This window comes from Vicia villosa, linkage group LG5, assembly GCF_029867415.1.
Source record: "Vicia villosa cultivar HV-30 ecotype Madison, WI linkage group LG5, Vvil1.0, whole genome shotgun sequence".
NCBI lineage: Eukaryota > Viridiplantae > Streptophyta > Magnoliopsida > Fabales > Fabaceae > Vicia > Vicia villosa.
The window spans coordinates 125,406,017-125,418,570 of record NC_081184.1 but is presented as its reverse complement, the minus strand read 5'-3'; the positions used below and the strand labels follow the sequence as shown (position 1 = coordinate 125,418,570).

The window sequence follows — 12,554 nt, the reverse complement described above, 5'->3', positions numbered from 1 at the left end:
TATCCCGGTAGGCTGAAAACCTGAAAGGGCGGCCTAGGCAAAAGTTAGGGAATGAAGCATACAACTATGTTCCGTTCAGCTGCCTACTCACCATCAAGATTCAACACCTCAAAGACACCGATCAGTCTAATCACTTTCTTCCAACAAGTGAGGGATGAGATGCTCGAAGACAGATTGGCAATAGCAGAGTTGAAACTTGACTGGATCATTTTCACATAGCTATTTATCTTCATAAATATTTTTCAAAACTTTCTGACAGTTTCCTACTTCTAGGATTGTTGTCTCCCTGTGCTAACCCGCCTATCATGGCTCTTTCCAATGCAGCTCTTTCAAAAATCACTATTTTCATTTTTTCTGTTTAAATACGTAAGCGTCCCAATGATAATTTTGAATGAACATATGCATTTGAATATGATTGATGTTTACCAGGAAAAACAGGAATGGCATTCAGGAAATGTCCCGATCATCTGGACATCATTCCATCAGAAGGAAATCACCAAGAGAAACGCATTTCTCAGCAAATTCCTCAAAAAGATTTTCTCTTCAAAAGAAGTCTTATTCCCCAGCAGGTTTGTTCCAGATTACTATCTTCAGAAGGTGTGATCCCCGCACCCGGACTTGGTCAGATAGTGCATCGGAGGATTATGCATCTTCCTCATTCCCATTTGAAAGGGCATCAGAACTTCCAGTTACCTTTGGTTCCCCAAGCAGTAGTCAAAGATCCTTCAACGGGATACCCGGGTTCTCAAAGAATTTCCCCAGACGAGGGTACTCAAGCAAGACAAAAGATCATCAACGATCACAATACATTCATGTCCAGCTGACTAGCGGGAATTTATTTTTCCAACTAGAAGCTTGACATTCATCACATTCATACATTACACATTCACATACATTCATACATCATATTTATGCGCATATTCATGCACAACATAACATGCATATTTCTCCGGGAATATCTCACATTTACATGCATCATAAACATTGCATATCACTAACTTGATTTTTCAGGTAGGCAGATATCTTCAACAAAGATGTTCTCAATCACATGCCGTGTTCACCTGAATTCCATGAACGGTTCTCTCAGATATAATCAAGCCGAAGATTCATTCTGATCACTTACCAACTCAAAAACAAGCATCACAGATCAAAGTCGATACCTCAGATGGTTCCAAAACGATCTAGCATCACAGATCTAAAGCGATACCTCAGACGGTTCCAGAACGATCTAGCATCACAGATCTAAAGCGATACCTCAGACGGTTCCAGAACGATCTAACATTGCAGATCTAAAGCGATACCTCAGACGGTTCCAGAACGATCTAACATTTGCAGATCTAAAGCGATACCTCAGACGGTTCCAGAACGATTTAATATTGCAGATCTAAAGCGATACCTCAGACGGTTCCACAATGATCAACTTCCAAAATCTAAATCGGAAAAACTTTGGACAAGTTCCGTAACGATTATCTTCCAAGACTTAAAGCGGTAACCTTGGACGGTTCCGAAACAGTCAACACAAAGACTTTCAAATCCTTCATCAAGATATAATCAATGGATTCATTCTGATGAACAAACCCTCAACCCATTTACCAGGTGGCATCTGAAAGCCCATCTCAGGTAATGTTTCAATCTGCCAACAACATTTCGCAGACGACATTCAAATGCAACTTCCAACATCTCTTCTGATCAAGGTAAGTGCAAATTTTCAGGGCATCTAAATATTCAATCATCTTCTACCTTCAGATTTCATACAATCTCTTCAGGTTTAAGAAGATTGAATAGGGGCAACTGTTATACCCCAAAATTTGCCCACATATTTTTCAAGAAAACTCCAATCTGAAAATTAAGGGTCTCATATAATCATGGATTTTTATTTCAACAAATATCCTGACATATGAAATACTTAGTTTTTAGAATTTTTCTTATACAGTAATTTGGCTTGCAGTTGAATTTATTCTTACGCAAACACCAAATACTGTTTATTACTTCACACATGCTATTTATTTATTTACAGATAAATAGTACTGACACAATTGGTACAGAGTTAAATCTTTTTGCAGGCGCAGAATCAGGAAACTCAGACTGTACTGGTAACAAGTAGATTATTATTATCTTTTGTTTCCCACTAATTGTTGTACTATATTCCATTATTTGCAAAAATCTTTTCAAATCTCTTTTTCAAAAATCAAATCTCTTTTTTCCAACACTATCTCCACTTTCTTTCAAATCTTACTTCCACTCAAATTTTCCTTTTGTACGGAATCACATCATTCCCCAACGTCTCTATCCTTCTTTCCATTCTATAAATACCTCTCATTTTCTTTCATAAAATCTCACATCAAATTCCAATTCATCTTTCAAATTCCTATCTCATATCTATTTTCTCTTCTTCCCTGACAAGAATGGCAAAATGGATAGAGACACTGTCTCTTACAGTCATCACCATTGCTACGGTGATCATGACTTTCTTCTGCCTGCATAGTCCTGAGGAGTGTGGACCTGCAATGGTTATGCTCCCAATCATCTACATGTTATTGTTCATAGCATGGGTTATCAATCGTCATTCTTAAAATTTGCCGTATTTCTTATTTCTTAAATGTACCGTTTATTCGTCGTACTGTTCAATATAGTATGTAATATTTGTACTGTCAGTATTAAATGTTGTACTATTTGTCATAATATTGCTTAGTTACTAAGATAATATTTTGTGTGTTTTCTGCCAGTCAAATATTCCTATTTCTGTGCATTAAATGATTTTCAGGGTTATTATCGGTAATTTTGCCCGCATACCGTAAATATTAGTTATTTATTATGTCTGTGTTTTTCTAACAAGTCATGTAAATAAACTTTCATTTTTCACATAAAACAAAAACAAAAAAACAACAAAAAAGAAAATTAACTTTGACTGTTGATTTTTCACTCTAACTGCTACGTCAATACCTGAACAGTCAGTCGACAGCCAAACTGCTGGCAGTACAATTCTCAGTGTTTTGTACCATCAATCAAATCAATCTTTCACAATTCAAAATTCCAAGATCTTTGTGTTAGAAGTCCTCTGAATATCACGCGATTAGCAGAGACTCAACACTGCACAAAAATCAGGTACGCTTAACTGTCTCCTACACAAACAGTCCCTAATCAGGGTTTTTCTTGTTTTACAGGAGCAACAAGTTTTTGAGAGCTCAAATGGATTTCATACACATCCATATATCTCAAAGTACCATCATACAAATTTTCAAACTTCAATTCACTCAGACGCACCGTCAGCAGCTCAAACAGTCAACAGACGACCCGTTTGACCAAAAAAGTCAACAGACAGTCAAAAATGAAATTTTTTGTCAAAGTCCATATTTTGTCAAAGGATTCATCATTTGATCATTGGATGATCATAATTCATCAAGGAAAGATCAAAAATCAACAAAACCCTAAGATTCAAAATTAGGGTTTTTGCCTGAAAAGTCAACTCAACTTTGACTGATCATAACTCTCTCATCCTTCATCCAAAAAATTCAAACCAAAGCTTGTTTTGAAGGAAATTCAATTATCTTTCAAATGCCATTGATCCCATGGTCATTGGATTCACCATTTGAAAAATATGATCAAAGACATTACAGGTCATTTTCAAAGTCAACAAAAAGACACTTTTTTCAAAAGGACACACAAGGAGCTTCAAAAATCATTTTGACATGAGACCAAAGGCATTGGTTAGAGGACTCTTTGAGGTTTCTAAAAAGTGCAAGATCTCCTTCATATGACAAAAATTGAAGGATTTACACCTTGTTGAAGTTGGCTAAATTTTGGGAAAATGCATGAAATCAACATTGTTCAAAATTGCATTTTTTCCAAATGGGGCCAAGTTTTCAGCATTCAAACATCATTTCCATGTTACTATGGGCCTCCCACGACCAAGACTAAGCCCATACCTTTTTTTATCCATTTTTGCATGATTTTATCTTACTTTAAGATTAAAATTAAAAGGAAAATGCATGGATAAATGGTAGCTTACAAATCAAGCATGACTCACCCAAGGAACCTTCAATTTTCTGCAGAGGATTGGTGCACAAGGCAAGAGCATTGAATGGAGTCAAGACTTGGTCAAAAATTCAAGGTTTTTAATATTTAAAAACCAAATTTTCAACAAAGGCAACTAGCTGCAAGTTAGCCTCAATTCTAAGCACACATAGCTCATAAATAAGCTATCATAGTTCAGCAAACAGAGAGAGACGAGTTCAGAAGCATCCCTAAGCATATAGCATACTTGTAACCACTTGTAATTTTCAAAGAAACTTGAAATTCGAATTTTAAGTTTCAGTCCATTTCAATATAAAATAAACATTCAAACATCATCTCTGAGCTACACTGAATCAATTCCAATCATTTCCAACTCATAAACTTCACTGAATCGAGCTATATAAAGCCACGGTTTGTTCAAACTAAAACCAACTTATATCTCATAACTCACGCACATTTAACAAGATGTAGATGCATAATTGTGTTTGGTTTGAAGCTCTGGTCGTTTCTGGAGCTTCAATTGGATTTTAATGGATGTTTGTAGCATATACCATTTTAGGGTTTACTTAGCTCAAAATTAGGGTTCTTCATTAGGGCCAAAATTAAAACAAATTAAGGGCAGGGTTACATTCAGTGGAACAAGACGAATCCAATGGTACCATCGCGCCTGATTTCTATGCTTGTTTGACCCTATTCGTTATTTTGCAGATTTAGGGTTCACTTACAATAGCGCTTTTTTACAAAAGCGCTGTAAAAGGCCTTGTCTGAAGGTTGAAGACGATGAGGTGTCTCCCCCTCATTGGTCCAGAAGCGCGCGCGTGTTTTTTAAACTTTCCACTAATCCAGTGCTTTGCAGGTGTACTGATCACCACGTGCCTCAATTTCTGGACCATCTGATCTCATTTAATGAATGATTCAACGCGCCAGATCACTCTTCCCCACCATGCGCCCTCACTGATTACCACACAGGATCAGTATCCTTTTATTTTCTATTTTATTTTCTATTTTATTTAATTTCTTTGTTAAATTAATTAAAAATAGTTTTAAAAATCCAAAAAATACACAAAAAATATTTTTAGACTTCTAAAATAATATACTATTTTCTGAAATAAAAATATTTTATTTTTCTTCAAAATTTCAATATTTTGCATAATTAATTAGTATATATTTATATATTTGCTTTTTAATTATTCTAACCAATCAAAAATCATAAAAAAAATTGTTCTTTGTGTTAAATATTGTTTATATATTATAAACTAATTTTGTACATATTTTGAATAATTCTCTTTTTAAGTTTTAATTATTTGTATAATTATTTACATAATTATGTTTTAATTAACTTAAATCAATTCCAAAAATTCCAAAAAAATTAGTTTTGTTTTAAAATTAATTAACAAATATTTTGTGCATATTTTAAACTTAATTTCTAGGTTTAAATCAATTTTCATCTTTTTTCTTCATTTTAATTTAATTAATCATGCATTAATTATAATTAAAATAAATCATAAAAAATCCAAAAACATGCCTTTTATTTTTCTTGCAATTTAAAATTCCTAGATAAATGTATAGGATGTCAAATTCATGTAAATAGGCTAGTTTACATTTCCCGCACAATCGATGTAATAGCGTAGATTTACTTTCCGCACTTTACATTTCCGCACTTTAATTTCCAGCAAATATAAACTGCGTGTATGTCAAAGATAAAATTGAACCGTTAGATCACTAACTTCAAAGATAAATATCTGAATCCAATCACAATCACACTTGCACCTCTTCAGGTAAATCCCTTTTACAATCTTTCAAAATCAAAGTCAAGTTCAACTGTTTTGAGTACAAAATCGAACCTTGCTTTTATATCCGGTGAAAGGATAGATTTTTAAAGGAAATAGGATAAAGACCTTACAACTCAGGGTAGACCTCCTAGTTTGCTTGCTCAAATCAAAACAAACAAAATTCTCATACACTGTTGATTTTTCAAAACTTTCAAAAAAGACAATACTTTGTATACATCCAAACACGGGTTATTACAAAGTTAACGTTCTTTTCAAAACATCTTTCGAAAGATAAACAAGCATTTTGTATACATCCACACACGGATCATTACAAAATTCAAATTACAAAGGTATTTGAAACCACATATGAGCAATTTCAGAGCAATTGAAAAGTGATCGAAAAACAAGTGAGCTAAGCAAACTTAAGAGCCCATGGATAACCATGGATACAAAGGGTGCTAACACCTTCCCTTTGTATAACCTACCCCCTTACCCAGAATTTCTTAAAGGTCTTTTTTCTGTTTCTTTTATAAACCTTTCCTTAATTGGATAAAATAAAAGGTCGGTGGCGACTCTGTGAATTTTCAAAAATGCGAAAGCATTAAGCGACAAAAAAGAGTCAGTTCACGTATCTCTACAGATCAGAGGTATGGCCCGGTATTTAAAAAAAAAATCGGAGGTCCACAACAGGTCAAAATTTGTTCAAACTAAAATCAATTCGTATCTGGTTATTCACACATGTTTAACAAGATGTAGACATACTATTGAGTTTGGTTTGAGGTGTAGATCATTTCTGGAAACTTAATTGAAGTTTGGACACGTACAAACGAAATCACCATTTTAGGGTTCATAGCTTCAAAATTAGGGCTTTCCAAATTAGGCAAAATTAGAGGTTCTAATTAGTACCATTGAATTCGCATGGACCAAACGAATTGAACTGATAGGTCGCGCCAAGTTTATGTGTACGTTTGACCCTATTCGCTATTTTGCAGGTTTAGTAAGTAACCAATTACAGCGCTTTTGGTAAGAAAGCGCTATTAAAAGTCTTGTCTGAAGGTTGAAGACGAAGACGTGTCACCCCCCTATTGGTTCTGACGCGCGCGTTTTTTTGAATATAACCCTTGGTTTCAGTGTTTTGCAGGCGTGTCATAAGTGATGTTCCCTCACCATCTGGACCATCTGATCTCATTTATGACTCATCCAACGCTCCAGATCACGCGTGCACATCATACTCCCTCATAAATTTCCACACAGGATCAGTATCCTTTTATTTCTATTTTATTTTGATTTCTTTGTTAAATTAATTAAAAATAGTTTTAAAAATCCAAAAAATACACAAAAAATATTTTTAGACTTCTAAAATAATATATTATTTTCTGAAATAAAAATATTTTATTTTCTTCAAAATTTTAATATTTTGCATAATTAATTAGTATATATTTATATATTGGCTTTTTAATTATTCTAACCAATCAAAAAATCATAAAAAAAATTGTTCTTTGTGTTAAATATTGTTTATATATTATAAACTAATTTTGTACATATTTTGAATAATTTTCTTTTTAAGTTTTAATTATTTGTATAATTATGTATTAATTAGCTTAATCAATTTCCAATCAATTTCAAAAAATTCCAAAAAAATTAGTTTTGTTTTAAAATTAATTAACAAATATTTTGTACATATTTTAAACTTAATTTCTAGGTTTAAATCTATTTTCATCTTTTTTCTTCATTTTAATTTAATTAATCATGCATTAATTATAATTAAAACCAATCATAAAAATTCCAAAAACATGCCTTTTATTTTTCTTGCAATTTAAAATTCCTAGATAAATGTATAGGATGTCAAATTCATGTAAATAGGCTAGTTTACGTTTCCTGCACAATCGATGTAATAGCGTAGATTTACTTTCCGCACTTTACATTTCCGCATTTTAATTTCCAGCACATATAAACTGTGTGTATGTCAAAGATAAAATTGAACCGTTAGATCACTAACTTCAAAGATAAATATCTGAATCCAATCACAATCACACTTGCACCTCTTCAGGTAATCCCTTCTCATTCCTTTCAAAATCAAAGTCAAAATTCCACTGTTTTGAGTACAAAATCGAACCTTGCTTTTATATCCGGTGAAAGGATAGATTTTTAAAGGAAATAGGATAAAGACCTTACAACTCAGGGTAGACCTCCTAGTTTGCTTGCTCAAATCAAAACAAACAAAATTCTCATACACTGTTGATTTTTCAAAACTTTCAAAAAAGACAATACTTTGTATACATCCAAACGCGGGTTATTACAAAGTTAACGTTCTTTTCAAAACATCTTTCGAAAGATAAACAAGCATTTTGTATACATCCACACACGGATCATTACAAAATTCAAATTACAAAGGTATTTGAAACCACATATGAGCAATTTCAGAGCAATTGAAAAGTGATCGAAAGACAAGTGAGCTAAGCAAACTTAAGAGCCCATGGATAACCATGGATACAAAGGGTGCTAACACCTTCCCTTTGTATAACCTACCCCCTTACCCAGAATTTCTTAAAGGTCTTTTTTCTGTTTCTTTTATAAACCTTTCCTTAATTGGATAAAATAAAAGGTCGGTGGCGACTCTGTGAATTTTCAAAAAATGCGAAAGCATTAAGCGACAAAAAAGAGTCAGTTCACGTATCTATACAGATCAGAGGTATGGCCCGGTATTAAAAAAAATCGGAGGTCCACAGTAGGGAGCTCGGAGAACGCTCGGCATTTATCCGGGTTGGCTTCTATTCCCCGTTCGGTCAGATAGAAACCGAGGAATTTTCCTGCTCGGACGCCGAATGTGCATTTCTCCGGATTGAAGCGCATCTTGCAGGATCTGGCCCGCTCGAATACGCGCTCGAGATGGGAGGTGTGGTCGGTGTCCCCCCGAGACTTGACGATCATATCGTCCATGTATACCTCGAGGGTGTCGCCGATCTCCCCTCGGAACACTTTGTTCATCATCCGTTGATACGTGGAGCCCGCGTTTTTGAGGCCGAAGGGCATTACGTTGTAGTAGTAATTGCCCGACTCGGTCATGAACGCCGTGTACTGCTTGTCGCTCCTCGCCATCGGGATCTGGTTGTAACCTGAATAAGCATCCATAAAAGATAATAATTTATAGCCGGTCGAGTTGTCGACCAGTCTATCAATGTTTGGTAACGGATAGGCGTCTTTTGGACATGCCCGGTTAACATCAGTATAATCAACACACATTCTCCATTTTCCATTAGATTTCTTAACAAGTACAACGTTTGAGAGCCAAGTTGAATACTTGGCCTCAGAAATAAAATTTGCCTCTAAGAGGTCTTTTACAGCTTTCTCGGCAGCCTCCGCTTTCTCGGGAGACTGCCGACGCCTACGTTGAACTACGGCCTTTGCGGCTGGATTGATGGAGAGGTGGTGGCAGGCGACCTCAGGGTCGAGTCCGGGCATTTCTGCGGCGCTCCAGGCGAACAGATCAGCATTGGCTCGAAGGCATGCTATGAGCTGCTTCCTCGGAAGGTCTGGGATCCCTTTACCGATTTTCACTGCTTTGTCAGGGTTTTCGCCCAAGGGGACCAGCTCGAAATCTCCGTCCGGAACTGGTCGGAAGGGGTGAGGTGACTTCGACCTCGACTCTTCCCCAGTCTTTTGTTCTTCTTCTGCAAACCGGGCGTCCAGGTCGACTGAGCTGACGTTGGTTGTCTGATGCTGGTCTCCTCGAGGATGCTTGTCTTTGGCCCTTGGCTTTTTGTTGGAGCTGGTCGGCGGAGCGATCAGTTCTAATCCTTTGACGGAGGCGTCGAAGATTCTTCTGGCTGCTTCAATATCGGCGTTGATGGTGGCCACTCGTCCGGTCCTCGTGTAGAACTTCATCTTCAGGTGGACAGTGGAGGGTACGGCGGTCAGTTCGGCCAGAGTGGGGCGTCCGATGATGCAGTTGTACAGGGTTTTGCAGTCGATCACCAAGAACCTAGTTTTGACTTGCCTGGAAGCCTCCCCTTCTCCGAAGGTGACAATCAGCTCGACGTAACCCCATGGTTTGGTGGTAGCTCCGTTGAAGCCTTGAAGGTCTGAACCCACGTAGGGAGTGAGGTGTGAGTCGTCCAGCTGGAGTGTCCGGAAGAGATGGGAGTACATGATGTCGACCGAGCTGCCTTCATCGACTAGGACCCGTCGAACATCGAAGTTCGCCATTCTTGCTCGGACGAGCAGAGGAATCGTGGCGTTTGGAGCTCCGCCGGGTAGTTCTTCCAGGTAGAAGGTGATTGGTTCAGATTTCCCTCGGAACTTTCTCAGTGTGGGGCCGAGGTCTGCGTTGGCGCTGAGCAGCTCATCGAACTTTCTCTTCACTGAACTGATGGTGAGAGAGCCCGGATCTCCGCCGTTGGAGACGACCATGGCGAATGGGAATCCTTCCCATTTGCTGAGTGCGGCAGGTGCCCCGACCGATGGTATGAAATCTTCAGGTCGGGTCACTGACAGGGCTACTTGTAGGGGCCTGTTGTCCGGCGAATTCCCTTCGTCAGAGTTTCTATGGTCGTCCCTTCGGGAAGGTTCCCCTTTCTGTGTGTATTTTGAAAGGCGACCTTCCTTGATCAGTGTTTCAATAGCGTCCTTGAGGTGAATGCAATCCTCGGTCATATGTCCATGGCTCCTGTGGTATTTGCAGTACTTGGACTTGTCGGTTCCTGGCCTCGCGGGGTTTGACTTCGGGGGTCTGGTGTTCGACTTTTTGAAGTCAGTGTTTTGGCATTCGGCTAGGATCCTTTCCCGTGAGGCGTTCAGCGGGGTATATTCGTTGAAACAACCAGAAGGTCCCCGGCGTTCTTTGATGTCGAGAGACCTGTCGTCTTTCCTCCTCTCGTGCCCGCGCCTCGAAGTTGAGGGCTCATGGTTGGAACTGCGAGCGGCGTCGTTGTCCCGTGACGCTCTCGTGGTCGCAGCCTCTGCTTCCTCATATCTGATGAAGGCCTGAGCCTTGCGGAGGAGGGCGTTCATGGAGTGGACCTCCTCAATCTTGATGGCCTTTTTGAAGTCGCTTCCGGGGAGGAGCCCTCGTTCGAGTAGGTACCTCTTCATGTAGTCCGCGGTCTGCACTTGGACAGCTTCTTTGTTGAACCTGTCGAGGTAGTCTCTCAAAGATTCGTTGGTACCTTGGATTACTGCCTCAAGATTTGCTTCTGATTTCGGTTGCCGACGAGACGCGGTGAAGTGGCTTAGGAAAAGGTCCTTCAGTTCAGTCCAGGAGTGGATGGAGTTAGGGGGCAGATTCCTGTACCAATTCATCGCGCCTTTCCTTAGTGTGGTCGGGAAGATGCGGCATTTGATGGATCCTCGTACCACATGGTAGTCCATGACAGCTTCGATGCTCCTTATGTGGTCATCGGGGTCGGTGGTCCCGTCATAGTGGTCCAAGGCTGGTGGTTTTTCTATCCCCCGGGGAAGACGAACACGCCGGATTTGCTCGGACAAGGGACTGCGGAAATCCTCTTCGTCGCTGGGTTCAGGGGAGTTTGAATGTCTGCCCCGCTGGGGCTTAGTGCGTGCTTTGCCCGAGATTTTGCGGTTGTCTTTTGGAGAATGCTCGTGGACTTTCTGCACGGCTTTGGAGGGGCCTCGGTGCTCCTGCTCGGGTGAGAGACTCTTGGCTTCAGTGGTTTCAGGTTTCTGATTCTTCCGAGTCTTTCGAGGTGGAGAGCGGGAATAAGACCGCTGGCGCCGGTTTCTCCTCAAGGGGGAGCGAGACCTAGATGGACTGCGCTTGCGACTTCTCCTCGGGGGAGACCGCGAAGAGGAATAGGAACGTGACCGATGGCGTCTCCGTTGGGGGGAGCGATATCGTCGCTTCCTTTCCAGGTCGTGGATGTGGTCGCCCTGTTGGCGAATGAGGCGGTTGGTCTTCTGTAGCTCTTTGAGTAGGAGAATGGCAGTCGGATCAGCGCCCTTGGGAATGTTGATCTGTTCCTCCTCGTCCGGGCTACGGCTTCTTCGTCTGCCAGAGGTGTGGGTGAACGAGGAAGCGGGTTGCCCGTCTCGGGTATCAGTTTCATTCACCACTTGGAGCTGGTCTGGTTCAGTCTGGGGCCGGGTCTGCCCGTCTTCCCCATTCTGAACCTGTCCTTCAGGATGGGTTTGTTCGACGTTCTGAACTTGTTGAAGGCCGTGCACATGTTGAATGTGCTGAATCTGTTGCCTCTGTCCGGCAAAAGCACGTTCCTGCCGACGGCGGTTCGTCAGTTTGCGGCTGGAATCTTCAATCAGTTGTTCCAGGACAAAGGGATTAGGACTAGGTGTGTTGTTGTTGGCCATGACGATGGTGAAAGGTTATGCTTTGATCTTTGTTAAAGAAGGGGGAGCAAGGTTCCCACGGACGGCGCCACTGATCGTACCTGATCAGAAGAATCGTCAAGGCGCAATATCTGGCTTGAAGAGCAAGATGGGGGGGGTACCTGCAAGGCTCTCCGATGCTTAAGTCAGTAGCTATCAGAGAATGAGGTTTAGAGTTAAGAATAGAATACCCGACCCTCTAGTGAAAGAGGGTATTTATAGCCCCCAGCGCTGGGCCAAGGTTCCCTAATTGGGCCAAATCCAACTGGAGGCCCACGTGCTAGGGAACTGCCAGAACGTCCCATGCTAGGGCTGAGTCAGCAGGAGACTCACGTTCTGGATGCACATAGCGTAGGGTTCGAAGATGGTTGACCGAATCCTTCGCTGGGACGTGACGCGTGATCTTCGTGCGTGGATAACTCCTTGACG

At 40.1% G+C, this 12,554-nt stretch overlaps 1 protein-coding gene across 1 annotated transcript in view; it reads right to left on the bottom strand.

Moving 5' to 3' along the window:
- LOC131605355 (uncharacterized) overlaps nucleotides 1–12,107 on the bottom strand; it is a 51,445-nt gene extending 39,338 nt beyond the window's left edge. Inside the window, exon 1 of the mRNA XM_058877724.1 lies at nucleotides 11,139–12,107. Coding sequence (XP_058733707.1) covers nucleotides 11,139–12,107 — 969 coding nt within the window. The remainder of the gene's footprint in view (nucleotides 1–11,138) is intronic.
- Between the last annotated feature and the right edge of the window lie 447 nt (nucleotides 12,108–12,554).